At 54.3% G+C, this 26,909-nt stretch overlaps 4 protein-coding genes across 14 annotated transcripts; 3 read left to right on the top strand and 1 right to left on the bottom strand.

Annotated features, from left to right (window-relative positions):
• Positions 1 to 1,190: 1,190 nt before the first annotated feature.
• Positions 1,191 to 6,202, top strand: KLK15 (kallikrein related peptidase 15). The gene is made up of 5 exons (XM_070451899.1): positions 1,191 to 1,238; positions 4,301 to 4,449; positions 4,759 to 5,042; positions 5,168 to 5,304; positions 5,907 to 6,202. The coding sequence occupies exons 1-5, from the start codon at positions 1,191 to 1,193 to the stop codon at positions 6,057 to 6,059; spliced, it is 771 nt and encodes a 256-aa protein (XP_070308000.1). The 3' UTR covers positions 6,060 to 6,202.
• Positions 6,203 to 8,179: 1,977 nt separating this feature from the next.
• LOC110135449 (kallikrein-1) lies at positions 8,180 to 13,253 on the top strand. Its single transcript, XM_020890502.2, has 5 exons — positions 8,180 to 8,225; positions 9,991 to 10,150; positions 11,929 to 12,215; positions 12,346 to 12,482; positions 13,049 to 13,253. The coding sequence occupies exons 1-5, from the start codon at positions 8,180 to 8,182 to the stop codon at positions 13,202 to 13,204; spliced, it is 786 nt and encodes a 261-aa protein (XP_020746161.1). The 3' UTR covers positions 13,205 to 13,253.
• A 250-nt stretch (positions 13,254 to 13,503) lies between these two features.
• On the bottom strand, positions 13,504 to 20,582 carry LOC110135448 (transmembrane protein 202-like). Of its 5 annotated transcripts, none has more exons than XM_020890499.2 (6): positions 20,495 to 20,582; positions 17,811 to 18,011; positions 16,489 to 16,602; positions 14,834 to 14,980; positions 14,394 to 14,522; positions 13,504 to 14,237 (listed from the first exon to the last, which is right to left on the bottom strand). In XM_020890499.2, exons 2-6 carry the CDS (start codon positions 17,929 to 17,931, stop codon positions 14,071 to 14,073), a joined length of 678 nt encoding a protein of 225 aa, XP_020746158.2. In that variant the 5' UTR covers positions 17,932 to 18,011; positions 20,495 to 20,582; the 3' UTR covers positions 13,504 to 14,070. The 5 variants fall into 5 exon arrangements, with proteins under 5 accessions (XP_020746158.2, XP_020746157.2, XP_020746156.2 ...); XM_020890498.2 differs by lacking the exon at positions 20,495 to 20,582 and adding an exon at positions 19,371 to 19,482 and having other exon boundaries at positions 14,394 to 14,486; XM_020890497.2 differs by lacking the exon at positions 20,495 to 20,582 and adding an exon at positions 19,371 to 19,446.
• On the top strand, positions 19,471 to 25,277 carry LOC110135446 (serine-rich adhesin for platelets-like). Of its 7 annotated transcripts, none has more exons than XM_020890494.2 (5): positions 19,471 to 20,745; positions 21,336 to 21,448; positions 22,050 to 22,196; positions 24,565 to 24,696; positions 25,029 to 25,277. In XM_020890494.2, exons 1-5 carry the CDS (start codon positions 19,685 to 19,687, stop codon positions 25,094 to 25,096), a joined length of 1,521 nt encoding a protein of 506 aa, XP_020746153.2. In that variant the 5' UTR covers positions 19,471 to 19,684; the 3' UTR covers positions 25,097 to 25,277. The 7 variants fall into 7 exon arrangements, with proteins under 7 accessions (XP_020746153.2, XP_070306517.1, XP_070306515.1 ...); XM_070450414.1 differs by having other exon boundaries at positions 19,473 to 20,745; positions 21,191 to 21,448; XM_020890491.2 differs by having other exon boundaries at positions 19,475 to 20,745; positions 21,191 to 21,465.
• The last annotated feature ends 1,632 nt before the right edge of the window (positions 25,278 to 26,909 follow it).

The raw sequence follows: 26,909 nt of genomic DNA on the forward strand, positions 1-26,909 counted from the left end.
CAAGCTGGACCTAAACCAAGAAAATGTCCTGGAGATGTAAGACGGAGCTGCAGTTGGGGAGGTGGGGGAGGGGAGGGACTGAATCAGAAGGACATCTTCAAAAGCATTTGTACCAGAGCCAGGAACCAAGGTCAGGAGTTATCACCAGAGTAGGTCAGCTCAGCACAATCTCCCCAAGACCTCCCCTGTGCCAGACCCCTGGCTGGGCAGTGCTGGGGATGCAGAAAGGAGCTGACCTGAGCATTGCTGGGGATGAAATCAGAGCAGGCACTCTAGGACCCAGAAGAGATGCCTGTTAGACATCAGGGTCTCCCAGCTCAGCTGAGGGCTGAGCCTCAGAGGGCAAATATGAATTCAGAAGATGAAGGGAAGACGAACTTTAATTTAAGCCCCAATCTTGCCCAGCACCGTGCAATGCTGGGATTCCTGAGTCCAATCAGGCTGGAACTGCCCTTAGGGAGTTCTGGGTCTGGAAGGGGAGGCAGACCCCACTGATTCGGGGGAGGTCAGAAGTGGACCTTGAAGGGAAGGGCATACCTGGGAGGAGGAGCAGAATGAACAAAGTGCAGAGGCATGACATTGCAAGAAGGGAAAAATGGAAGAACTGACTGCCTCTAGAGCCAGGTCATGAGAGACCCAGCCAGGGAGCCTGCAAGGGGAGAAGACACTCAGGCCCTTGCAAGTGAGGCTGTGGGGACTGGGACTTTATCCCGGGGGAGCTGGGGGTCTGCGAGTGGAAAAGGGAGCTGGTCAACTCCAAGCGTAGGGGCATTCTGTGGGGGCCATGTGGGAGAACAGGCTGGTGGGGGGTGTGGGACTTGAGTAGAGAGACAGGCTGAGAGAGGAGGACCCCAGAGGCCAGATAAGAGGCTGGTATAGGGTTTGGGGAAAGGGTGAATCTTGAGCCAGAGCCTTTGGGCCCGTGAATGATGTTGGGGTCTGCCGGGCCATGGGGACGCTGGGGAGTCTGACTTGGTGCCTGGAGGAACAGCAGACTCCTGTGAGATGGGGAACCCAGGAGGAAAAGCAAGTTGGGGTGGAGTACAAGGATGGTGAGAAGAGGTGTCTTAAGAAACAGTGGGATGAATTTGTACCTGGAGGTGTCCAGGTGGGGCGGGAGGGGCCAGCCTCACACCAGCTCACCCTCTCCCCTCCCCAGACGTCAGCAGAGCCCTGGTCCCTCCGTCATGATGTGGCTTCTCCTCACCTTCTCCTTCCTGCTGGCGTCTGCAGGTGAGGTGGGCTCAGGTCAGGTCCAAGGAGACCATCTGAGGATCCCTGCCCCCACCCCCACCTCAGCCACCCGCCGACCCCCCCCCGGGGTCCCCGCCCTACCCCAAGTGCTGTCAGGGCCCTGGGCTGCTCCGCAGTCCCTGTGATGATGAACATGGCCCTTGGAGGACCCAGACCTGATTTCGAGTCCTGGGGCTGCCCTTTTCTTGCTGTGTGACTTTGAGGAAATTGCCTCGCCTTTCTGATCCTTGCGTGCCTTCTCTAGAAGACAACCTACCTGTAACAATACAGGTTTCAATAGTACGATGTAGGTAAAGCTTATGCATGCATGCATGCTGAGTTGGGTCCAACTCTGCAACCCCATGGACCGCAGCCAACCAGGCTCCTCTGTCCATGGGATTCTCCAGGCAAGAATACTGGAAGGGGTTGCCCTGCCCTCCTCCAGTGGATCTTCTGACCCAGGGATTGAACCCACATCTTCCTGCATCTCCTGCATTGCAGACGGATTCTTTACCACTGAGCCATCGGGGAAGCCCCTTGGGTGGGCCCTACTGCCCTCATTTGACAGGGGAGGGGGCTGTGACTCAGAGAGGGGTAGCCTCTAGGTCAAGGTGACCCCAGGTGACAGGAGAACTCCAGATCAGGTTCAGCCACCCCCCATGGAGAAATTAAGTGTAACCTGATGCCTCTGCTCTGGACAAGCAGAAGGTGGACTGTAATTAACCTCTCCCCACATGACCCTCACTCCTGGGGCCCCTCAGACCTCCCCCCAACCCTGCTGCCAGCCTCCCCTGCGGCGCTCTCCATGTTCCCTCCTCTCTGCACCCCACCCCCGCCATCCCCCCACCTGCCCGCTGCACCCGACTGGGGCCTCCACCCTCCTCCAGCTTCGACTGGCCAGGTGCAGCCTCGGCGCCCAGCTGTGCAGTCTGCACCCTCCGACCTTCTCCGAGGACAACCCCACCCTTCCCGTGTTAAGCCCCTTGTCCACCACATCCGCGTTCTCCCCCCTCCCCCGGCCTGGCCAGGGCCCTTGGCCCAGTTCCTGACCCCGGAGCCAGGTAGCATGTACGGCTGTGTGAAGCCCGCCCCGGTGTGCGTGTCTGTGCGCCTAGGCAGCTGTCACCTTGAGGGGACATATCGACATTGCCCAGTGTAGGGCGTCATGATCTTGACCCTTTCCTGTTCATGTACTTGTGCGCAGTGCAGTGTGGGTGCGGGGAGTGTGTGTGTGTGTGTATGTGTGCAAGGATTACCCTATGTGTCTGCACTCTGACCACACGTGTGAGCCTGGTCCCCAACCATGAAACTCAATTAGTGACCTTGAACACCAAGGGACTGACTCGAAGGCTGATTTAGAGATGGATAAATGTGACCTGCCCTGGCTGCCCGTGTCTCCAGCAATGTGTCTTTGACCTTGAATGCCACTTCTGGGTTCCATGTCTCCCTGGGTCTGATCTAGTGGGTTCACATCTGAGTTCTGGCCCTCTGGGTCAGTTCTATAACTCTGAATCTCCACAAAGTGGCTTGGGAAGGAATCACAGTTTTGACCTTGACCTCTTTATGTGAATCTGCACATATGTCTGGCTTCCTTTGGCTAAATTTGTGTCCACAACTTGAACATCCACATGTGTGCCTACATAAGTAAATCTATATGCCCTTTATTTAAGATAACTAATATTTATTAAGCAGTTACAATGTGCCAGGCATCATACACACCCTCTCTCTCTCTCTCGCTCTCTCTCCCACTTAATTCTTAAAACAACCCCACTATACAGATGAGGAAATAGAGGTACAGAGAAGACAATTTGTTCAAAGTCTTACAGATAATACGTTTGAATACAGGAGTTTTTACTCTATGACTTCAGATTTAACCACTACACTATGGACTCATGTTGATGACGAGTCTTTGGGGACCTGAGTGTGTATTGGTGTCTCTTCCTGTGTATCCTCATTAAGGACTTCACTTTGTTGTTCAGACCCCATGGGCAAGTGTGCAAGCCTGTGACCTTGTGTATGCAGATCCACACAGGAGACTTGATCTGAGCTTCTATGTCCCAATATGTGTCTGTGAATGTGTGCATGTGCACACACGTACATACACATGCTCGTGCCCTAACTGTCCCTATCCACATACATACATGAAGCTCTGTGCTGTGATTCTTAAAGCTGCGACCCACGTACGTGCACATGAATTTCAGCTGAAAGTGTTGGTAATATCAGTTCCTACGTTGGGAAGACTGACTGTGCCCCTGTGTTTGCCCATGACCTTGTATGGCCACATCTGTGTCCTTGTAAGATACTGCGTTTGGCAGAGATGTCCAGAGTCTGGAGCCAAGACTTGTGTCATACATATTGAGAGGTCACATCTTTTTGATGTCTGTGACAGCTCAATCGGTGACCTTGAATGGCTGGTTCCGAGTGACCATCTGTCTGGACCTGAATCTATCATCCTTGTCTCCACTTCCTCTCACAGAAGGCTTCCTGCCTTCTCGTCCTTTCCCTGTCCTTGCTCCTACAGTCCTGTATCAAATGGGTGGGGGGCTAAGGGCAGGGAGACGATTCTGGAGGGAACAAGCAGCAGGTGGAGATTTCCCTGGCTGTCCGGTGGTTAAGACTCTGTGCTTCCACTGCAGGGGCCCCTGGTTCAAGCCGTGCTGGGGAAACTAAGATCCCACATGCCACGTGGCATGGCAAAAAAAAAAATAAATAAACTTTTTTCATTTAAAGTAGCTGTTGTAAAGGCTAGAGAGAAAGCTGGGCTAAAGAAAATCAATAGCAGGGGAAAAAACAAAACAAACAAACAAAAAATCAACTTCAGTGAACTTCCTTAACTGTCCAGTGGTTAAGACCCGGGGCTTCCACTGCAGGGGCCACGGGTTTGATCCCTGGTTGGGGAAGTTCTGCACGCCGCTGGCCAAAACAACAACAGGGACATCTTAAGAAGTTGGGGGAAGGCAACATCTGGAAAATGCGTGGTGAGGGCAGGGTGCAAAGAAGGTGTAGGGTGCAAGGGAAAGGCCTCTTTTCTCAGGGATCTCCTCTCTCTCCTTTCTCAGTGGCCCAGGACGACAGTGACGAGGTGCGGAGGGGTGAGGAGTGTGTGCCCCACTCCCAGCCATGGCAGGTGGCGCTCTTCGCGCATGGACGCTTCAACTGCGGTGCTTCCCTCATCTCGCCGCAATGGGTGCTGTCTGCAGCCCACTGCCAAACCCGGTATGAAAGCTTAGGGTCCTGAGGGGGCATGGCGGGAGGGTCTAGGAATCTGAGAATTGTGGATTCTGAGGGAGAAAAAGAAGAAAAGAGCTGGAACCGGGGGATTGAGTTCCAGGTGTGTGCATGGATGGCTTTGGCACCTTGGTCTCTGAGAGGCCGGGGCTGGAACTATTGGCTCCAGGGCCTTGAGGAAAGGGTAACAGGATCTCCAGATTTCCAAAAGAGCAGGGGACCCCGAGTTACCCGCTCTGTGATATTTCTGTCCTCTCCTCACTCCGCTTGCTGGTAACCACTCGCCCGCCCGCACAGCTTCCTGAGAGTGCGCTTGGGCGAGCACAATCTGCGCAAGCGCGATGGTCATGAGCAACTGCGGGCTGTTTCTCGCATCATCCCACATCCGCGATACGAAGCGCGGCACCACCGCCACGACTTGATGTTACTGCGTCTAACCCGGCCCGTCCGTGTCACCGCCGAAGTGCGCCCGGTCCCGCTGCCCGCGCGCTGCCCCCAGGCCGGCGAGGCCTGCGTGGTGTCCGGCTGGGGCCTGGTGGCTAACAAGGAGCCTGGGGCCACAGGGAGCCCCGAGTCACAAGGTGCGTAAAAGGATGGAAGGGGTTGTCAGGCCTCCCTCGAGGACCTTATTCTCCAGGGCTCTCGGGCGGAGGGGACAAGGACCTGAAATTTTACAGATTCGCTCCAACTCTGCCGTCCTCTACAGTGAGACTCCCGGATACGTTGCACTGTGCCAACATCAGCATTATCTCCACCGCGTCTTGTAATAAGGACTATGCGGGGTGCCTGATGGACACCATGGTGTGTGCGGGCGTGGAGGGCGGAGGCACCGACTCCTGTGAGGTCAGAGCTGGCAGGGAGCCACCGAAGGAAGAAGGGAAAGGGAGGGAAACCGGTTTGGGAATTGAAACAGGGGGCCGGGTTTTGCTTGCTGTGGGCCAGGGAAGATGCTGAGGATAGGTTTGAGGAAGGGAGAATGAAGGGTCCTTAGGATGGAAGTGAGGTGGGAGATGGGCTTAGAGAGGTGATGGGTTTGGGTTGTGTTTGGGGTGGACGATGTGGTTTGGGCTGGCCCTTGAGAATGGGTATGAGTTTGGCTTGTTTTCAGATGGGAAATATATCGAGGTTGAATGGGGGATGGAGATGAATTTTGTTTGGGATGCAAAAGACGGGAAGATTGGGGCTGGGTTGTGTTGCAAGTGAGGATGGACGTGGGTTAGGTTAGATTTTGAATGGGAAAGGTGGAGGGTGCAGTTGGACATGGGTTGTATTGAGCTATGTTGGGTTGAGGTTGGGTTCGACTGGCTTGGATTAAATTGAGTCCTCCTGAGTTGAGCTGGGATGGGTTTGCATGGGGGTGGAGCTGGATTGGGTTTTGTTTGAGATTCTGAATGGTGGTGAAGATGGGAATGGGTTCCCACACAAGCTTCCCCTTCTCCCCACAGGGTGACTCTGGGGGACCATTGGTCTGTGGGGGTGTCCTGCAGGGCATTGTGTCCTGGGGTGATGTCCCCTGCGACACGACCACCAAGCCCGGTGTCTATACCAAAGTCTGCAGCTACTTGAAGTGGATCAAGGAAACCATGAAGAGGAACTGACCATTTAGGCCTACCACCTGTGTCCCAGCAGCCCCATCCTGACCTGGAACAGAACTGGGCCATCCTCCCCAAGACCCGGTCCAAGGCCCAGAGGTTAGCCATGGACTTGCCTGTCTGAGACCAGAGCTGGTGATCATGGTCACCTGTTTGATACCAAAATAACAGAAAACACTGATGCAAGCTTCTCTGTAGAAGTTTCTGCAACTTACTTCGGGGGTGAAGGGAAAGAGGGGCCAGAGACTGGGAGGGGAAACCAGAGCCACCAGATCCTGGTCTTTTTCACCCGCTGCCCTGACCTTTAGGTGGGAAGAAACGACATGAAGCAGGGCTCTCTCAGTTCATTCAGCACCTTTGGATCTTGAGCCAAAGATCCCACCTCAGTCAGCCTGGCTTTCCCCATCTCATGTTGCTATCCTTAGGATTAAATGAGATGATTCATAGGGACTAATTTGAATAGTGCCTGGCACTGAGAAAAGACTCTGTATTTCTGGACTCCAGTGAAAGGACGCAGTACACACTAGATAGTCGAGAATGATTTATTTTTCTTCCACATTGAGTTCTGGGCTTCCTGGTGAAAGGTTGTTGCTGAAACCACGAAAAGACGCTGGGATTCTTGGCCTCCAGAGGAAAAGAATTCAATTTGGGGCCAGAGACGAGGCTTGATTGCTTAGAGCTTTTGTGTAATAAAGTTGTATTAAAGTATAAAGGAGATAGAGAAAGCTTCTGACATAGGCATCAGAAGGGGGCAGAAAAAATACCCCCTTGTTAGTGTTAGCAGTGGAGGTATATACTCTCCAATTAGTTATTACACTGAACCAAAAGAATGTCTGGAGGTTGTAAAGACCTCACTAGACCTACTCCCATAATTTACATTTTAAGATAACAGGATTAGTCAGAAGGTTTACTCCAGAGACTGTCCTCAAGCAGGATACATTATTGTTATATAATCCTAAGGAATGTAGAGGGGGAAAAAAGTTTGTCCTTTCTTCCTCCTTGAGAATTCCAGACCCCTTTCCCCTTGAGGCCCCAGACTTCTTATCAATCTGCCTAGGAACTGACTCTCTCACTGTTAGCCATGGCAAAAAGGCAAAGATGCTCCTTTCTGTAGGCAGGTTCCTGACATGCAGCAGAGGTTGGGCCCCCGTGAGCTGCTTTGAATCTAGTTCCTGAACCCCCAAAATGTGATTTTTTTCCCCAAGGTCACCGAATGTTGAAGCACATGAACCTGCCTCCTGAGACCTAAATATTTTATGGAGGGGAGGGTGGGTTGGAATTTGTGGAGATCTCTTGATCCTGGAAGGCAGGTAGTCCAGGATCTCTGGGACTTTGAAGGACATGACTTCAAGCATTCAGACTTGGGAAACAAGGAGGAGGTGGATAATGGAACCCTCCCACTGTCTGTGGGGGGGGATATTAGATTTTGAGATGCTGGGAAAATTCACTCTGGAAACCATTGAAATGTCATATTTCTGCATCTGGAGATGTCAGGATTTGGTGAGGGGTACCTAAGACTTTATTATGAAAGGAACAGTAGATTTAGGGACCTGGGTTCCAAACCTGGGAATACAAGAGTCAGGGCATTCTGAAAGCCCAGGCTTACATTTCAGGAAGTGCTGGAAGCTGAGAAATTGGCATCTTTGGTTCCAAGAGGTTTGGGGAGAAAGGAATCAGAACCCCACTGCTGGTGTTTGAGGGTACATTGGGTCTTGGGGGTACATAGCCTTACATGGGGTCAAGGTATCTGGGGCTTGGTATTGGAGGATAGTGGTTCCTCCACCATCCTGTTCCTGCTCCCACTCACCCCTCTCCCCCTCTGCTCACCGGCTCTGGCCCCACAAGCAAGCTCCAGGCCCTGCCCCATCTGGCTTCTGGCCGCAGGAATGCTTCCAGCGTGATTGAGGGCCTGCAGAAGAACAGGTGCTCAGTGTCCCGTCCGTTCCACAGCCCTCGGGGTGGGAGACGGTTGTCCAGCCCCCAGGAAGCAGGGGCAGGGCCTGAGCTAGCATCTGGGTGCCAGCAGGGCAGGGGTGGGGCCCTGGGGAGGGGGAGGAGGGCTTTAAAAGCCTCCTTCGGGGAGGCTCTCCAGCTCCAAGCTCACCACCTGCCTGCCCCTGGACACCATGTGGTTCCCAGCTCTGTGCCTTGCCCTGTCCCTGGCAGGGACTGGTGAGACAGTGGGAAAGATGGGGGAGGGTGGGGGTGGGCCCTGATTCTCCAGCTGTCCCCCCACATCCCCGCTCCATAACTCCTTCCCCTCCCACCCGGCACCTCAGCCTTCACCCCTCCAACCCCGTCCGGTCCAGACCAGGATACCAGGCTCTTGTTTATCTCTTCCAGCTGCACCCTAAAATCCAGCCTGTCACTCCTTCCACCTTACTCCCACTAGGTCCTTCCTCCCTCCTAGGAAACAAGCAGGGTTTCCTCCTCTTCCCCACTCAGATCCCTGCCCCCGTCCGCTTTATGGGACGGACCCCCATCCATGTCTGTCTCTGTCTTCCAAGGAGCACCCCCAACCCCATCGGACACTGGGACCCCAAGCCCCTACTCCTATCCCTAGTTCTCTATGGCCAGATGGTCTGGCTCTTGAATCCCCAAGTCCTACCACACCCTGGCAATTCTCCCCTTCCAGCTCTCAACTGGCTCCTCCAGTCTTGCCACCTGATGCCCCCTAATCCCCTCAAGATCCCTGAATTCCAACTAGACACCGATGCTTCTTCGAAAACAGACTGTCTGGTCTGTGACCAGGTGGGCCTCCCATCTGGTGTGGGGGGTTTTGGAAGTGTCTCTTCCTCCTCTCTTTGTTCCAGAACCTCCATCCCACACCCTCAGCCTTCTCCCCATGAGGAAAAATATCCAGAACCCACAACCACATGCCCCTTTCCATGTGGAATTCCCATCCTCCCCCACGTGCCAGCTCTTGTCCAGCTGAACTCCTCCCAGCCAGCTCTGGTTTTCTGGGACCCCCTGCCACCTCTTCAAGATCCCAACACACAGCTTCCCCGCCCAGCTGTCCTGTCCCAAGATACCTCAACATCTGATTCTAAAACCTCCCCCATCAAGTGAGTTCTGTGTCCCCACAGCTGCTTGGCCCCTGGCATGGCTTCTCCTTCGCTTCTATTCTGGCCGTGCCCCCAGGAGAACCCCAGGTCCTCAGACCATGAGCCCCATCCCCATGAGAACCACCTGAATCCAGAATGACCATCATTCCACCTTCCCTCCTCCCGGGCTCCCTCCCAATCTGACCCCAACCTGGTTCCAGAGCCCTAACTCCTCTTAGACTGCCATTCCTGGATTGCAGGACTCTGACCCTCACAGGACTCCTTTCCCAGCCTAATCCTTTTATTCAACCTTTGATCCGGAACCCCAGACTCTCCCAAATCCCCCAGCCCCAATCCAGGAGTCCCCAGATCCCTGATGCTTTTCTTGGCCCCTCTAACCTGAATCCGCAAATATGTGTTCTTTCCAGAGCCCAGACAGTCAGCCCCTGCCCTAAAAATTTCATCAGCCTGGGAGCCCTTCCATCCTCCGATCCCTTCCCCTGCAGCCTCGGGACCCAGCCTCCTGGGGCCTTTAACCCTCGGTTTCCCCTCCCAGAGCCCAGAGCCTCCCATCCTCCAATCCAAGAAGGCAGGCCACCCAACCCCACACCAGATGCCTGCTGCACATGCTGTCTTGTCATTCCCTCCCTAAACCCCGGGGTCAGCTCTCTGCTCTGCAGTCTCCACTCCCAGGATCACTGCCAACACCACCCCACCACCCCAGGGATGGCCCCCAGAATTCCAGGCCCTTCGCAGGGCCCCTGGCCCATGTCCTCAGACCCCCCACCAGGTCTTGTCGGGCACCCCCAAGGCCCTGCAATCCCACAGCTGGGGCCCTTCACCCCACTGTGTTGCCCCCCCTCCCTACATGACCCGGCACACCCCCTCTGCAGGCGCTGTGCACCGCATTCAGTCCCGGATCATCGGAGGCCAGGAGTGTGAGAAGCATTCCCAGCCCTGGCAGGTGGCTATATACCACTTCAGCACCTTCCAGTGCGGGGGCGTCCTGGTGGCCCCCCAGTGGGTGCTCACAGCCGCTCACTGCAAGAGCGAGTGAGTAGGGGCAGGGGGTCTGGAGGGGGCCCCGTGTACACAGGATTAAGCGGCTAGCACTGACCCTTGGGTGGGCTTCCCTGGTGGCTCAGACGGGAAAGAGTCTGCCCGCAATGCTGGAGGCCTGGGTTCAATCCCTGGGTCGGGAAGATCCCCTGGAGAAGGGAATGGCAACCCGCTCCAGTATTCCTTCCTGGAGAATCCCATGGACAGAGGAGCCTGGCGGGCTACAGGTTGCAAAGGGTCATACACGACTGAGCAACTAACACGCCCACACAGGCACTGTCCCCTCGGATAACCTCAGGGGAGCCTGGGGACCTCAGGCAGAGACGGGGTTGGGAGGGGGTTGTGGTCCAGGGCCACAAGGCGAAAGAGAGGCAGGGCTGGGACTGGATGACCCCAGGGAAGCCTGCTCCACGGCTGCCTGGGCCTCTTGCATCAGTCCTCCTAACTGTCCCTCTGTCTTTCTATGGCTCCCTCTGTCCTGTCAGTCTCTCACTGGTTCTGTGTGTCTGTGACGACGATTTATGTCTATCTCCCTCTCACTTCTGTCTCCATATCTCTGTCTCTCTCCCTGTCTCTGTCCATCTCAAGGTCTCTGCTACCATCTTTATCACCTATGTCTCACCCTCCATCTCTCTGCCCTGCCCCCCATCTCTCTGTCTCTCTCTGTCTCTGTCTGTCTCTGTGTCTGTCTGTCTCTCTCTCTTTTTCCGTCTATCTCTGTCTCTCTGTCTCTGTGTCTGTCTGTCTGTCTCTCTCACTCTGCCCTCTTCCATCACTACTGAGCACGCCTCCTCCCCAGAGAAACGGATGAGACTGTCCCCATCTGTGTATTGAGGGGTAGCTCTAAGAGGACACAGAGCAGGGCTGGTGTCAGCTGGAGCTGGGGAGGCGGGGACAGTGGAGGGAAGGAGGAAGAAGAGGGAGGGAAGGAGCTGGGGTAGGAAGGGGACGCGACCTTGGGCCGGGGGCCAGGCCACCTGCCCGCTGGGGATCCAGCCCCGAGCCTCGCTGCAGCTGAGCTGGTCCCAGGCCCCGCCCCGCCCCGCCCCTCCCCCCCCCCGCCCCCTCCCCCTCCCCCTCCCCCTCCCCCCTCTCTTTTCGCTGTCAAAGTCTCCGCGCCTCGCCTCCCCAGCCTCTGTTGCTCATTCTCTCTTCCTCCCTCCTCGGGTGGCCCCGTTTTCGCTCTCCTTGCTCCTTCCGTCCTTGTCCTCCCTTCCTCTTTTTTTTTTTAGTCTATTTCCGTCTCCGTCCCTTCCTCGCCTCCCGTGTGCTCTGCCTCTCTCTCTGTCTCTCCTCCGTCTTCCCATCCCCTCTGCTGTTCCAAGCTCTTTTTCACTCCGTTTCTTTGTCTCTGTCTGTGACATTGTCACATTCTCTTATTTTTGCACTCACTCTTCTCTGTTTTCTGTGACTGTATCTTTCCTGTCTCTCTCTCCTGCGCCCCCCCTTTCCTGTTTCTCTTTAGACCCCTCCTCATGCTCTCCTGCTCCATCTCCCTTTCCTCCCCCATTGCTTGCTTGTCAGTCCTGTCCGACTCTTTGTGATCCCAGGGACTGTAGCCCGCAAGGCTCCTCTGTCCATGGAATTCTCCAGGCAAGAATACTGGAGTGGGTGGCCATTCCCTTCTCCAGGGGATCTTCCCGACCTAGGGATCGAACTCGGGTCTCCCGCATTGCAGGCAGATTCTTTTACCGTCTGAGCCACCAGGGAAGCCCTTCCTGCCCCCAACTCCCACCCCCATTCTCAAGGTCTCCATCCTCTCCTTCCTCCAGCAATTACCAGGTCTGGCTGGGTCGCCACAACCTGTTTGAGGACGAAGACACGGCCCAGTTCGCCGTTGTCAGTGAGGCCTTCCCAAACCCCGGATTCAACCTAAGCCTCCTGGAGAACCACACCCGCCAGCCAGGAGAGGACTACAGCCACGACCTCATGCTGCTCCGTCTGCAGGAGCCCCTCCAGCTCACAGAGGACGTGCAGGTCCTGAGTCTGCCCACCGAGGAGCCCCAACTGGGGACCACCTGCCTCGCCTCCGGCTGGGGCAGCATCAAGCCAGATGAGTGTATGCCGGGGTCCAGACGGTGCACGGGTTGTGCGGGAGGCGGGAGCTGGGGACCTGGCCTCCAGAGTCTGAGGGAGCAGGGCTGAGGGTGTGGGGTCTGGCCGCAGCCGCGTCTCTCCCTGGCCCGTAGTCTCTTACCCAGACGATCTCCAGTGTGTGGACCTCACCCTCCTGCCCAATGAGAAGTGTGCCGCAGCCCACCCCCAGGAGGTGACAGAGAGCATGCTGTGTGCTGGACACCTAGAGGGCGGCAAGGACACCTGCGTGGTGAGCCAGCCTGACCCCCACCCCCCACCCCGGGGCCTTGAAGTGCTGGAGGAGGGGGCTCAGATTCTGGGCTGGGGTTCAGAGCTAAGCAGACATCCGTCTCCATCGCTTCGCAGCTGTAGCTCGTTGCCCCCTTTCCTTCCTGTATCCCCAACTTCCACACACATCACAGTTCACACATTCCTCCCTCTGACACGTATTTCTGGTCCAGTCAGAGAAAGCCTGAGGTGAGCTTGAGGGTGGGCGGGTCCTGTAGGGTCCTGCTCCTCCTCCGCACTGACCCGCCTGCCAGGACCATCTTGCTCCTGAATCCTGCCCCCCTGGGCAGACACTGGACCCTGAGGCCCCCTCGCCATCAGCAGGGCTCGAGCCACTGTCCCCTCTGTTGGAATCCACGCTGATGTTCTTCAGGGAGTGGTCTCTGGAGACAGCTGTCTCTTTCTCCAGACATGGGGAGTTACTGTCTGGATCTCTGCACTCGCGTCCAAGGGCTAGAGCTCACCAGGGAAAACCCTCAAGCCTTTCCTAACCTCTCTCACACTCTCCCCTCCCCCTTTGTGCCGTAGGGTGACTCAGGGGGCCCGCTGATCTGCGAGGGTATGTTGCAAGGAATCACGTCATGGGGCCACATCCCGTGTGGCTCTCCCAATAAGCCCTCCGTCTACACCAAAGTGATTTTGTATCTGGATTGGATCAATAAGACCATGACTGACAACCCCTGAATGCCCCTGCCCTGTCCCTTACCCCCAGTAAAATCGAATATGCATCAAACTCCCATCAAGTCCTGATGTCGTTCGGGATTTCCAGATGCTGGACACCTGGGAACTCGGGGCCCATCCGGCCCGGACTAGAGCCTCCCCAGCCCTTCCGGACTCTTGGCGGGAGATATGCAGTTATGAACAGCGGGGAAAGGAAGGGTCAGAGGCCGGTGTAGACAGAAAAGCTCAGACCCCAAAGGGCAAGGCAAGGACTCTGAGCCCCACTCTTCCTTGGAGGGAGAGCAGGAAACGGAGGCTCGGACTCTGAGAAAAGGAACCCACGTTTTATTGGTGGCTGGGAAAGCCAGGAACGTGAAGGAGGGTGGAAATGGAATTGCAAGCCACGCCCCCCCAGGGTAGGGCCTGTTCCACCGAGGAGCGGGGCGACATCCAACGCTGGGCAGTGTCATGTCGGTCCGGGGGGCCAGACTGGACGTTCTGGGCCAGTGCTGGCCCTCGGAGGGGTAGGAATGCCTACAATGGAGTGAGGCTTCGGGCCACCGTCAGTGAGAGCTAGACACACGGGGGCAGGGCTTCGCTAGAGTTGGGGGCGGGGCTTCGCCAGGGGCGGGGGCGGGGCCTCGCCAGACTCGAGGGCGGGGCCACACCGATTGGGCTCGCAGAAAGCGAGGGGCTGGCAGCGAGGGGCCGGCGTCGTACTTCCTGGGTGGGGGCAGGGAGAGACTCGCTGGGCGGGAAGGCCAAGGTGAAAGGGGTGGTCCGGCACCTGGCGGCAGTTACGCGTCAGTGTCCTGAGAAGCTCGGGTGCCGCTGGCTTCGAGAGGCTTGGACGAGGCTGGGGGGGGCGGGGCGGGGCGGGGGGCAGGCTCTTAAACGGACAGGTCTTCGGTGTGCTTGGACCCTGCATCCGATGGCGGTTCGGATATGGACTTCCGGGTGCTCTGCAGCGAGGCCCACCGGCGGTAGCTCATCCGCCGTTCCATGGAGGGCGTCCCTTTGCCCCACATGCCCATGTAGTTTAAGTAGCTCAGGATTCCTGGGGGCGGGAGTGGGGGTGCTAGATGGCCCCCTAGGCCCCAGCCCGTCCCTGTAGGCTGACCTCCCGTGGGGTCCACCCCAATCCGGTCCGAGGCCCTGCCTGCTACGCTCGCCCCGGGCCTCACCCCCTGCCCCGCCGAGACCCCGCCCTCACCGGCCCACAGCATCAAGGCGCCGGCACCCCAGCTCAGGTAGGTAGTCACCAGGTAGGATACGTGTGGCCTCGGTTGGAGCATCTCGCAGTTGGCTATAAAGAGCGTCAGGCTGAGGAGAATCAGGAGCCCTGCACTGAGATGGGGCCAGAGATGGCCACGAGGCTGGACAGGGACCCAGATACCTCCAGAAAGAGAAGCGAGCCAGAGACATCCTCTCCCACCCAGCATGACAAGCGTGCGGACACACACATACACAACAGAAAGATACCAGGAGCAGGGAAACAGGAAGAGAGTGAGGGATATAGCAGTTAGAACTAAGAAACCTACAGCAAGATCAGTGGGGGTGAGGCGCAGAGCTCAAGAGACATTCCGAGAGACCCAGCAGGACAGAAATTCTGGGACACCCCTCCCCGAAGCCTTTTCCCAGGGCGACACTTACCAGTGAAGGAGCCGAGGGTACTGAAGACGAGGTCAGTCTTGTTAAGACGGCGGAGCGCTGGCCGGAAGGAGAAGCCCATGGCAAAGAGGAGGACTAGAGACAGGATCATGGCCAGGATCATGAAGCCCATGCTCATGTGGATGAGAACTGGGGGGAAAGGAGGTAATGCCCCAGATTCACCCCTAGATACTCTCCAAGGTCACCCTCCAAAGTCTTCCCCAACAGACACCCCTGAAGTTTAGCTACAGACATCCTCAACTTCGCCCCCAATGCCATCACCAAAGTCACCTCCTAGAAACTCCAAGATGATTCCCACTCTCACAAAGTCCATGTACCCATAAAATCAACACAAAATCATCCCCACTTTCTTTTAAAAAGTGTGAATCACTGTGTTGTACACCTGAAATTTATATAATGTTGTAAATAAACTATACCTCAATTTTAAAACAAGTTATCCCCACTTGTACCCTCAAAGTTGTCCCAAGTCACCCCCTCTTACCCCAAAGTCAACCCCAGTCACTCTCATAATCAACTCCACACATACCTCTAAGGTCACCCCACAGATGGTCCCTGAGTCACCCCCAACCATATCCTCAAGTTCAGCCCACAGAATCATCTCTAGTATTTCTAGAATTATCCCCACAGACACCCCCAAAGTTACTCTGCTCGTACTCCCAAAAGATTTCCCACAGCAGATCACATTTATACCCTCAATACCAATCCTACACCCCCAGTAGCACCTTCGAAGTTACCCCGGACAACTCAGCCACTTTCATTATCTGTAAAGTCACCCTACTTCTCTCCCACTCATATCCCAAGGTTCCCTAATGACCCCATTCACTTCCCTAGGCATCCCCAGATATACCAAGGTCACCCCCACTCACACCCTAGAGCCCCTCACAGACATTCTAATAACCCCCCAGACGTCCCCCAGAGCACACACACAGATATATACACAAGAAAACTTCCAAAAACTCTAAAAAAGTACCTAAAAGACATAATCACATGCTCAGTTTGAAATTGATATTTATCCAGTTTTCATTTCAGCATGACAAGAGTTTCAGCCCCTTCTGAGAATTACATATCTTCCTTTTAGCCCTTTCCTATGTTAACTACTTTTGAACAGTGCAAGACTGTTTCATCCAAATGAGCTAAAACTCCATCTGCTTTGTTACTGGCAAACCACATGCATATACAAAATAGAAGTAGTGCTCTCGGGATCAATCACATTATCCTGGTTGACAACATACTCTGCCCTCTGGGATCACAGACATACTCTGCCCTCTGGGATCACAGAAGTAGTCATGTGACTCAGGCTGACTCAATCATGGTGCCCCAGTGACTTAAGGCAGTGGTGATTGGCTCAAACATGGGCACATGAACCAAGGCCAACCAACCAAACTCTTCCCTGAGACTTTTTCTAACTGAAACTATCAGGTACCAGCTCTTTCTTCTCTAATCAAGAGGATTATGAGCTTGGAGCTGCCTGAGACTTAGATCCAGCCTCATGGAATCCAGCCAACCACAGAATGACATCATCCTAACCACAACAAAATGGTTCAGGGAGAAGTGAGAAAACTCAGGGTAGTAAATCTGGTCCCACTGGAGCTAATCCTGAGACGCTCATGTGAGGGCCACTTCTGTGGACAACTTACTTTCTTTTCTCCATGGTTGTTTACAGGAAAAACAAAATGGGACCCTAGAAGCTGCAGACAGCCCCTCTGCCGCTATACAGCACAGCTTGCCTGAGGGCCCAGCACACAGGAAGCCTTCAAGGAGAGATGGCAAGAGACACCTTTTGAGCACCCGGATCCAGCAGTACCTGAACCCAAACAATTTACGCCTGTGGACTTTTCTGTAACTTGAAACGAGCTTGAGTTTGAGAGGTATAAGAGAAAGAGATGTCTCAAGTAAGTAAGATTAATACTACACAATGTTCTCAAAGTTTTATGAGCACTTATTTGCGATCTGAAATGAAGGTAGGTGGGGCAAAATCCTTATGATAATAAGAAACCTGGATGAAACACTTACTGTAATATGCACCAGGTGCTATTCTAATTCTTTTGTGTGCTTTAACTCGCGTATTCCTCAAACAGCCCACAGATAGGTACCAATATCACTGGCATTATAGATGGAAGCCAAGCCACACAAGGGTAAAGAAATATGCCCAAGATCACTCAGCCACCAAGTAGCTGAGCCAGGGTTCAAGCTCAGGTGCTCTGGCTCCAGGGTCTGGGCTGCCTCTGTGGTAACGCTCAAAAGCACTGGAAAAGCAGAGACCTATAAGGAAGAAAAATGTTTCTGGGCTTCCCTGGTGGCTCAGCAGTAAAGAATCCACCTGCCAAATGCAGGAGACACAGGTTCGATCCCTGGTCCGGGAAGACTTCCACATGCCTCGGGGCAACTAAGCCTGTGTACCACAACTACTGAGCCTGTGCTCTCAAGTCCAGGAGCTGCAACTACGGGAGCCCACCTGCCCTAGAGCCTGTGCTCTGCAACAAGAGGAGCCACCGCAGGGGGAAACCCATGCACCGCAACTAGAGAAAAGCCCACACAGCAGTGAAGACCCAGCACAGCCAAAAAAGATTGTTATTTTAAAAAATTCCTGAAGGAGCTAGAAGCCTCTTGCTTTCTTTCTTAAATAAATAAATAAAATAAAATAAATAAAAAGAGTGGGAGAGAGAATTATGGTGTCTTTAGCCACCTAATCATGAAGCAGATTGGGGTTTGGCCAAGTGTAGCAAGCACTCTTCTTCCCGAGCACAAGGCCACTCCCGTTGCCTCATAAGCTGCATACAACTCCAGGAAGCTCCCTCCCAAGGCCTTCAGAGAATTTGTAGAGAGCCCCTCAAGAATCCTAAAGATTGCCCTGGCAACCAAGAACACCCAAAGAGGTTCCCCCAGAGGTGCTCTCCCTTGATCATCTCTAGGACCACCACCCCACAAGCGCCCCACTTCTGCCCCATCTCCCACTGACCGGTGACTTGGTGCAGGTCAGCACACATGTGCTTCCTGCAGTTGGTCCAGAAGCCCACGTAGCCAGTGTAGGAGCCGTACAGGTAGGCCATACGCCCGTCCAACACGCTGAGCAGCATCATGGTTGCCAGGACGATGAAGACGAGACACCAAGCTCGCAGGACGAACTTGCGGTCCTCTTCCCAAGAAGAGACCGGTTCCACTGGAGAAGAACAGAGTTCCCAGGGCCTGGCTCAGCCTGCATCACTCTGTTACATCCTAGTTTCCACCTTCCAACACAACCGCATCCCCCCCGCCAGCCCACCACCCTCACCTTGCCTGTTACCCTGTACTCAGCTCCCCTCCACCCACAGCCATCTTCCATCCCCGCCCAAACCCCAATCCCAGCTGCGTCCCCATCTCTGCTTCCTGTCCCATCCCAGCACCATCCACGACCCCATCCATCTCCAGGACGCTCCCTGTCCTAAACCCCAAACACAACTCCATTCCCATTTCTGACCCTGATGGCGCAAGTCACCTCCCACCTACAACCCATCCTAAACCCAAATCTAACCTCATCTTCTGTTCCCTCTTTCCCCAAATCTCAGCTCCCAACATCATCCCCCTATCTTCATCCCTGTCTCAGATCCCAACCCAGGACACGGACAGCTGTGACACAGGCTCCAAAGGGTGCTCACAAGGCCAAGACCCATGATGCCCAAAGAGTGACCACCAGGGCTTCCCTGCTGGTCCAGTGGTGAAAAATTTGCCTTGTGATGCAGGGGACACCCGTTGGATCCATGATCCGGGAAGATCCCACATGCCTCGGAACAGCTAAGCCATGCATCACAACCACCGGGCCTGTGCTCTAGAGCTGGGAGCCACAACGGTGGAGTCCATGTGCGGCAATTACTGAAGCCCATGCCCCGAGAGCCCGAGCTCCCCAGCAAGAGACGCCACTGCAATGAGAAGCCTGCATGCTGCAACTAGAGAGCAGCCCCCGCTTTCTGTAACTAGAGAAAGCCCTCGGGCAGCGATGAAGACCCCGCAGAGGCAAGAATAAGCGTGAACATGGGTGGTGCACCCAACAGTCACCAAGGACTGTGGGAAGAGACCCAGTCTTTTGCAAGATTCAGGGAAAGGTTAGGAGACACAAAGGCAGAGGAGAAGTAAAGAGAGCAAGAAGATGTAGAACTTGAGATGTGAATAAAGGGATGAAATTGATTTGCAGAAGGTCCTGGGGGAGAGGGGAAGGGTGAGAACAGGCAGGGGGAAGGAATTAGAGATTCAGATCTCAGGCCCTCCAGAAACTGCAAGAATGGATCTCAGATGTGGCCCATGACCCAGCACTGACTCTGCCATGTCTGGCCCTGACCCCACTCTGGTCCCTCGCTTACCCCTTGACCCCACCCTGGCCCCTCTGCGATCCTGCTCTGCCTTCACCCTGACCAATCCCAATTCTCTACCCCTAACGCTGCCCTGTCCTGACACCTCTCTGACCCAGCCATGACCCCTTTCTTGACCCAATCCTGACCCCACCCAGACCCTACCCTGACCCAGCCCAAGCCCCCACATCTCTCACATGGGGCTAGAGTAGAACATGAGTCCATGGCCAACGTCCCAACCTCCTGGAACCCCTCCAACTGTCATGGAACGCCCCCCGCCCCCAGCCCCAGCGCCAGGCCAGACTAAAGCTCCGAGGCCTGCCTGGGGACAGAGAGAGGCCACGACTGACAGGGGAGGGGACAGAGAGATTCAGACCCTGAGGGACAGAGCCGGAGGCCCAGGAGGGACCAATGGGCTCCCAGGAGGACGTGGTGATGGTTGGCACAGGAGGATGAGGCCGCTGGCAGGGTGTTGAGTGCATCGGGCACCGGCCTTGGCCCACATCTCCACATGGCCCAGAGGTCCCATTCTGGTGAGCAGAGTGCTCAGCCAGGTTCCCTCCCGGCTGCTCCCAGCAGCTCCCAAGGTGAGACCCAAAACCTTTCATCCAGCACCTTTAGGTCCCGGGTCAGTAACCAAGACTCTCAGTCCTGCCCCCAGACTCGCCGGGTCAGCATCCAAGAGCCCCTGCCTATTGTCCACAGTCGCCGGGTCAGTATCCAAGACTCTCAGCCCAGCACCCCAACTCGTCGGGTCAGCATCCAAGAGCCCCTGCCTATTCTCTATAGTCGCCGGGTCAGCATCCAAGAGCCCCTGCCTATTGTCCACAGTCGCCGGGTCAGCATCCAAGACTCTCAGTCCAGCACCCCAACTCGCCGGGTCAGCATCCAAGAGCCCCTGCCTATTGTCCACAGTCGCCGGGTCAGTATCCAAGACTCCCAGTCCAGCACCCCGACTCGCCGGGTCAGCATCCAAGACTCTCAGTCCAGCACCCCGACTCGTCGGGTCAGCATCCAAGAGCCCCTGCCTATTGTCCACAGTCGCCGGGTCAGTATCCAAGACTCTCAGTCCAGCACCCCGAGTCGCCGGGTCAGTATCCAAGACCCTCTATCCATCAACAGTCAGCGACTCAGTATTGAGGACACGACACCCGTCATCGGCTCTCACCAGGCCAGCATACAAGACCCACTATCCGTCACCTACAGCCGCCAGTTCCACACCCGAGACGCGCCCCCAGTTTTCCAAAGTCGCTTCTTCAGCAACCAAAACCCCCTGCTAACTACTCGCACCCCTCTGACCAACATAAAATCAGTGACCTACCACAGCCAACTTAGTGTCCAGAGTCCCCAGTTAAGTCTTCAAAGCTCCACTTCACCAGTGCGGGCCAGAGTCGATGTCCCCCTTTCAATTACTCACAGTCCTGAGGCCAGTATCAAAAGTGTCGAGTCAATTGTCTGGACCTCCCAGGAGACCATCAGAGACTCTTCGACCAGCTCCCAAATCAGCCAGTCCATCCTGGAAAACAACACTCAGAACTTACCATCAGCCTCCTTCGAGAACAGTGCTGGCAGGTGAGAGGCAGGGGTGCAGGGAGTAGGGCGGGTTTGGGGTCCAGAGTTCTAGGGGGTGGGCTATCAGGCAAAAGTCAGGGACCAGGGAGGCATGGTCAGTATATGAAGTAGAGGTTGGACTTAGGGGTAGCAGGGATGAAGGCTGGCCCTGGGTAGGGCACGGCATAGAGCCTGGACTTGTGATTCCACCCAGCGATTGGAAGGGGCGGTGGCAGCTCCTGGAAGCTAGGAACTGGCCAGGGAGCCTTGAGGCTGTTCCGGGGCTGAGCAGGTCCTAGAGGGGGGACCTGGGGGATACAGGGCATGGAGAATGGACACAGGGAAGAGAGAGTCTGAACGTCAGATTGGCCGGGATTCTGGCAGTTGGACCTGGAAGCCGGGGGGGCTCAGCTGGGCTGGCCGGCTGGACCCGATGCTGACCCTGGTGGTGGACCACCCACTGCAGGTGTCTGGACAAGTATAGGCTCAGCCATTCTCAGCTGCCCATGGGCTGGTGGCTGCTGCATGAGGCCAAGAGGATCAGCCGCCAGCTGAACCTACTGCTGAGCCTGGCCAGCATAGTCATCATCGGCCTCATCTCTCTGGGCCAGCCCTGGATCCACTTCCAGGTGCCCCTGGCACTCCCTGGGGACCCTGGCTTCCGGACCATCTCCATCGACACCATCTTGTTCATCCGCTGCCCGGATGTGGCCTGCATGCACGAGTATGACCAGAATGCTTGTAAGGCCTGCCCTATGCTATTCCTGGGGCCCCTCTTTCCTCTTTGTTCTGGGGACACACACCCCCCCGCCTTCCTGCCTCCCCTGGGTTGGGCCTTCCTGCCTCCCCTGGGTTGGTCCTCCCTGCCCTGGGTTGGTCCTCCCCCTCCCCATGGCGGGTCCTCCCTTTTCCCAGGAGGGTCCTCACCGCCTCAGAGCCATCCTCACTGTCCTTTGCTCATTCTCACCTATGTGATACCCATCCTCACAGCTCTCACGACCTTAGCATCTTACTATCCCTGAGGAATCTGTCCATATGGCGTCAAGCTGGCTCCTCAGTGCCCACCCCGCCCGTCACTGCCCAAGAACTTGTCCTTACTGACCTGGAGGTGCATACCTCAACGCGGAAGGCATCTGCCTCAACCTCCCTTCTCCGGAGCCCAGTTTCAATTTTCTTATAATATAGCAGCGGGGCGGGGGTTGGAAACAAAGAATTCTCAAGGGAGAGGGCTTAACAATGCTCCTAGGCTCCTTGGAGACCTTCTCCCTGCCATGTTCGGGGCCTGAGGGCCTGTCCCGGTGTTCCTGCTTCTCTTCCTTCCCCAGACTTGCTGGACCTTACCTGGGCCTTCTTCCTGGTTGCCAGTGTGACCAACTTCATCCTCTGCATCATTCTAATAAACATCATCTTCTCCACCAACTCCAATGTGCCCTTGCTGGACTTCTCCAATATTATCATCACTGCCCTCACAGGCACGGTGCTGAGACCCCCCCAGAGGAGCCAAGTCAGGAGTGCCCAGTGCCCGTCCTGATACCCCAGCCCCCCCCCCCCCCATGCTCCAGTCCCATCCCCATCCTCGCCCTGCAGCCCCCACCCCAAGCCTGTCTCCCTCCACATCTCCACTCCATCCCAGGACAGAAGATCGGTTTCCAACCCAACTTCTCCAGCCCCGACACCAGCCTCCACGTCACCTTCCACCTCCACCAGCACACCTCCAATTCATTCATATTGCCATATGTGATGTTCGTTCCCATCCCCACGCCCACTCCGACATTACCTTCTTTCCAGCCTCCAAACTATCCCCCTTACCATCTCCGACCCCTTTACAAACCTCGACACCAAAGCTCCATGCCTAACCCTCCTCAAGACTCATGCCAAATTCCACCCACCCCTGTCCCCTATGAGTCTCAACCTCCAACTCAAGCCCCATCCATCTCTGATCCCGTCTTCTTCATCCCCAACCTCAACCACCACCACACCCTGGTCACCTGTGACTCTAGCTCTCAGACTCAACCCGATGCATTCCCAACCCCATCTTCTCACCCGTCTCCAATCCATCCCCATTCCCAACCCCCTCCAAACCTGAGTCCATCCCTCAAATATCCACTGCCCCAATACTCAACCCCATGTTCAGTGTCAAGTCCATCCCAGACCCTGTCTCACCACCACCACCACCAGCTCTGATTTTGTTGAAGCTAGGTCACGTCTCTGAGCCACACTTTTCTCATCTGTAGCAAGGGGGTAACATTTCCTGCCATGTGGAGACACAGGGAGGGCTGAATGAGAAAACATCTGTACATGATGGTAGCTATTTAGCTTTGCACACAGTCTTGCATGATAGTCCTCTCACTCTTTTCCAAATAACTCAAAATCAATATTCTGATTAGAATAGTTTGGTTTTCCATTTGCGTGCCAAGTTACGCTTTTTTTTTTCGAAAAGTAGTGCAGGGGTGGGGAGGGGATGGGGGGGAGGGTCGTTTTAATTTGGAAATGAAAGATATTGTGTTCCTGTCTCCTGTAAAAATGGACCACAACAGTCTGTTGAATCAATAGAACATTTTTGGAGAGTGATAGTAAGGCCAACAAGAAAGAATACCCAGCTTCCTGTTTTCTTGTTAGTAAAAGGTATTTTATCCAGTTTGTCCAGTAACTCTTCCTGATTGTTTAAGGGACAAAGTGTAGAAAACATCTCTGCTTTATGTCATCTAAAATAGGACATTTCTCTGAAGAAAAATCACAGCTGGGACTTCCCCAGCTGTCCAGTGGTTAAGACTCCATGCTTTCAGTGCAGGAAGAATGGGTTCTGATCCCTCATTGGGGAACTGAGATCCCTTGTGCCACTGGATGCAGCCAGAAAAAAAAAAAAAAAAAAAAAATATATATATATATATATATTTTTTTTTTTTACCCATTCCACCTTTTAATTAGATGGAAAGCACTTATCTCCTATATTATTTTTTAAAACCATAAAAATTACCCTATTCTTCACTACAGGAGGGGAGGAAAAAGAGTCTTTTCCTTTTCACAAATTGTCTTTTTTTTAAAAGATTTATTTTTTGTTGTCCTTGATGGGTCTTTGCTGCCGCACATGGGCTTTCTCTGGTTGCAGTGAGTGGGTGCTACTCTTCATTGACTGCACGGGCCTCTCCTGGTGGTGGCTTCTTAGCACGGGCTCCGGGGCGAGCAGTCTTCAGTAGTTGAGGCACACGGGCTTAATTGCCCCACAACATGTGGGATCTTTCTGGAGCAGGGATCGAACCCATGTCCCCTGGATTGGCAGGCGGATTCTTAACCACTGGGCCACCAGGGGAAGTTCACAAATTACATTCATGTCATTTCAAAATAAAATTAAAATATCCAGAATGACTAAGTTTCTTGTCCACTGCTTCAGAAGCCCAAAATGAAAGACCCAATAGAGCAACGATAATCTCAGTTTTTGAGGACCCACTGTGTGCCAATCTCAATAACTCCTCGTGACGGCCCAAGGAGATGGGTCCTACGACTACTCCCATTTTACAGATGAGGGAAATGAGGCTCAGAGAGATGGGAATGGCTGCCCTGAGGTGGGGGATACAGAAGCAAGACAAGAGCTCCAGTCTGCTAACTCCAAAGCCTGTGGTTTTAGACATCACCATTGCCTGGTTAAAGAGCCAAGCCTTGCCCTTACCCACGTCCTCCACCATGATACTGTCAGGAGCCAGTTTTCCTGCCTGTGAGCAGAGGTTCATGAAGGTGAAAGCAAGTGGGAAAATAAGGAGCAAGACCCTGGCAGCCACGCAGCTCTGGGCAGGGGTCCTGACACATGTGCCGCCTGGCCTCCTAACACCTGTATTCACGCAGGGACCAGCATGATCCTGGGTATCCTGTTCTACCTGATGCAGGCCCGGGAATACCTGCAGGAAGGCATGACCTACAAACTGGGGTGCAGCTTCTACCTGGCATGGACCGGAGTCTTCTTCTTTGTGATGATTGGTCGGGCCCAGGGCGGGGTTAGGGTTCGGGGCTTGGGCATGGGTTCCAGGATGCAGATGGGGACCGGGGTGGGATAGATTTGGGATAGGGTGAGCTTGTGGACAAGGAGGACTGGACTGAGGAGGGATATGGGGTTGGGTTGTAGGGGCGGGGTTGGGGTTTGGATTTGGGAGTGGGTTGGGGACCACGTAGGGGTATGGGGCTGAGTTTGGGTTTAGACCTGAGTCTGGGGACGTGATAGGGAGCGTAGCTGGGCTTGGAGAAGTGACTGGCATCAGGCCTGGGCTGGTGAACTCTGCGCCTCACCCTCTCTGCTCTCTTTCTTCCCCCAGGTCTCTTTTCCTATTTGAACTACATAAATTTCTGGTCCCTCCTGGCAAACCAGGCCATCTGGACTTAAGAAGTGGGGGTGTTCCCCGCCTCCTCTGCTCACGCGGCTCCCTGCCGAGCAACCTGCCAGCCCTGCTCTCTAGCCCCCAACCCCCACCAAGAGTCTTGCCCTTTTTTCAGTCCCCTCTGAAATTCCTCCAACTCAGATTAATGATGTGTATTTTCAAATAATCTGTATTTCTCACCCAGAACGTTCGTTTATTTCAATACCTTGTAAGTGTTCCCTGGAAATGCCATGCCTCCTTGGGGGCCCTCTGGGGGAGAGGGATGGGTGGGGGAGGGCCTTGGGGGAAAGAGATGGGAGAGGTTCTTGGCATACAGATGGTGCTCAAGCAATGTCTGTTGAACAGCTGACTCTCTTCAAGCTATTTGGGCTTCATTCTTCACACTTGTGACCCCCCCTAACAATTTGCTCTTCCTGGCACCCACATTTCGCCTCTTGCCCTTACCCCTTACAGCTCCTGCCATCACCCCTTACTTCTCTCCACACAAGTCTATTCCTTTAACTTTAAAAAAAAAATTTATAGCATCCCATTCCTTCCCTATTTATTTATTTTAAAGGCTGTTACATGTAGCCAGTTTTTGCAGATGGATTGGGGGATAAAGACAGTACAGTTGTCCCTCAGTACCTGCAGGGAATTGGTTCCAAGACTCCCCTGGATACCAAACTCTGTGGATTCTCAAGTCCCTTATATAAAATTGCAGAGTGGATTTCCCTGGTAACCCTGTGGTCAAGAATCCACCTGCCAATGCAGGGGACATGGGTTCAATCCCAGGTCCAGGAAGTTTCCACATGCCATGGGGTAACCAAGTCCGTGTACCACAATTACTGAGCCCGCACTCAAGAGCCCGAGAGTCACAAATACTGAGTCCGCGCTCTAGAGCCCATGCTCCACACAAGAGAAGCCCCCACAATGAGAAGCCCCCGTATCACAACTAGAGAGCGGCCCCTGCTCACTGCATCTAGAGGAAGCCCACGCGCAGCAGTGAAGACCCAGCACAGCAATAGATGGGTTTTAAAATTGTAGGGTATTTGCATATAAACTGTGCACATCCTCTTGTACATTTTAAATCATCTGAAGATTTACCTACAATATGTAATAAAACGGAAATGCTATGGAAAGAGTTGCTGAGGCACACACCAAATTTAAGTTTTGTTTTTAGGAACTTTCTGGAACTATTTTTTTTTCCCCAAATTTTTCCACCTGAGATTGGTTTAAATCATGTATGTGGAATCTGTGGACACAGAAAGCCAACTGTACCTTTTTTTAAAAATTTTATTTTAATTGGAGTCTAATTACAATATTGTAGGGGTTTTTGCCATATATTGACATGAATCAGCCATGGGTGTACATGTTTACCTTAATCTAGTTAGAGTTTAGTCTGTAGTATGTGCTCATTGTGTTGTTACAGTAAGTGTTCGCCTTGTCTCCCACAAAAGGCTCTCCAGTGTATTCATTTTTAACAAAAAGTGAGCTGCAACTACGTGCCATGGGGTCTACTGCCAACTGGACACAAATCCTAGTCTTTAAAGAACTGACAACTTGGCAGAGAGGCAACCCCACCCCCACCCCGCAAAACCCAAAAAATGCCCACAAGTAGATATGTTAGGAGAGAAGAGCTATGAAGGAAAAGAACAGAGGGTCAGGGAGACCAGTCTGGAAAGGACAGCGTCTGTTATATAGAGTGGACAGGCAGGGGCTCCATGCTAAGTCGACCTCTGAGCGGAAACAGGACTGGAGAGAGACAGCCATGGGGATTGATTGGGGGGAAAGAGTTCCAGGCAGAGGAAACCCACAGAAGCAAAGTTCCTGGGGTAGAAA

The sequence above is a fragment of the Odocoileus virginianus genome, chromosome 20 (assembly GCF_023699985.2).
Source record: "Odocoileus virginianus isolate 20LAN1187 ecotype Illinois chromosome 20, Ovbor_1.2, whole genome shotgun sequence".
NCBI classification, from domain to species: Eukaryota; Metazoa; Chordata; class Mammalia; order Artiodactyla; family Cervidae; genus Odocoileus; species Odocoileus virginianus.

What these genes read in the sequence shown, in the direction of transcription:
- KLK15 (XM_070451899.1), top strand. Translation starts at nt 1,191, where the DNA reads ATGTGGCTTCTCCTCACCTTCTCCTTCCTGCTGGCGTCTGCAGGTGAG. An exon ending in TGCTGGCGTCTGCAGGTGAG is followed by an intron (nt 1,239 to 4,300) that starts GTGGGCTCAGGT and finishes TCAGTGGCCCAG; the next exon opens with GACGACAGTGACGAGGTGCG. An exon ending in AGGGAGCCCCGAGTCACAAG is followed by an intron (nt 5,043 to 5,167) that starts GTGCGTAAAAGG and finishes CGTCCTCTACAG; the next exon opens with TGAGACTCCCGGATACGTTG.
- LOC110135449 (XM_020890502.2), top strand. Translation starts at nt 8,180, where the DNA reads ATGTGGTTCCCAGCTCTGTGCCTTGCCCTGTCCCTGGCAGGGACTG. An exon ending in CCTGTCCCTGGCAGGGACTG is followed by an intron (nt 8,226 to 9,990) that starts GTGAGACAGTGG and finishes CCCCCTCTGCAG; the next exon opens with GCGCTGTGCACCGCATTCAG. An exon ending in CAGCATCAAGCCAGATGAGT is followed by an intron (nt 12,216 to 12,345) that starts GTATGCCGGGGT and finishes CCTGGCCCGTAG; the next exon opens with TCTCTTACCCAGACGATCTC.
- LOC110135448 (XM_020890497.2), bottom strand. Translation starts at nt 19,398, where the DNA reads ATGGACTCATGTTCTACTCTAGCCCCAT. An exon ending in TACCCTCGGCTCCTTCACTG is followed by an intron (nt 14,523 to 14,833) that starts GTAAGTGTCGCC and finishes ATCTCAGTGCAG; the next exon opens with GGCTCCTGATTCTCCTCAGC. An exon ending in CGCCTTGATGCTGTGGGCCG is followed by an intron (nt 14,238 to 14,393) that starts GTGAGGGCGGGG and finishes TCCCGCCCCCAG; the next exon opens with GAATCCTGAGCTACTTAAAC.
- LOC110135446 (XM_070450414.1), top strand. Translation starts at nt 19,685, where the DNA reads ATGGCCCAGAGGTCCCATTCTGGTGAGCAGAGTGCTCAGCCAGGTTCC. An exon ending in TTCGAGAACAGTGCTGGCAG is followed by an intron (nt 20,746 to 21,190) that starts GTGAGAGGCAGG and finishes CACCCACTGCAG; the next exon opens with GTGTCTGGACAAGTATAGGC. An exon ending in GATGTGGCCTGCATGCACGA is followed by an intron (nt 21,449 to 22,049) that starts GTATGACCAGAA and finishes TTCCTTCCCCAG; the next exon opens with ACTTGCTGGACCTTACCTGG.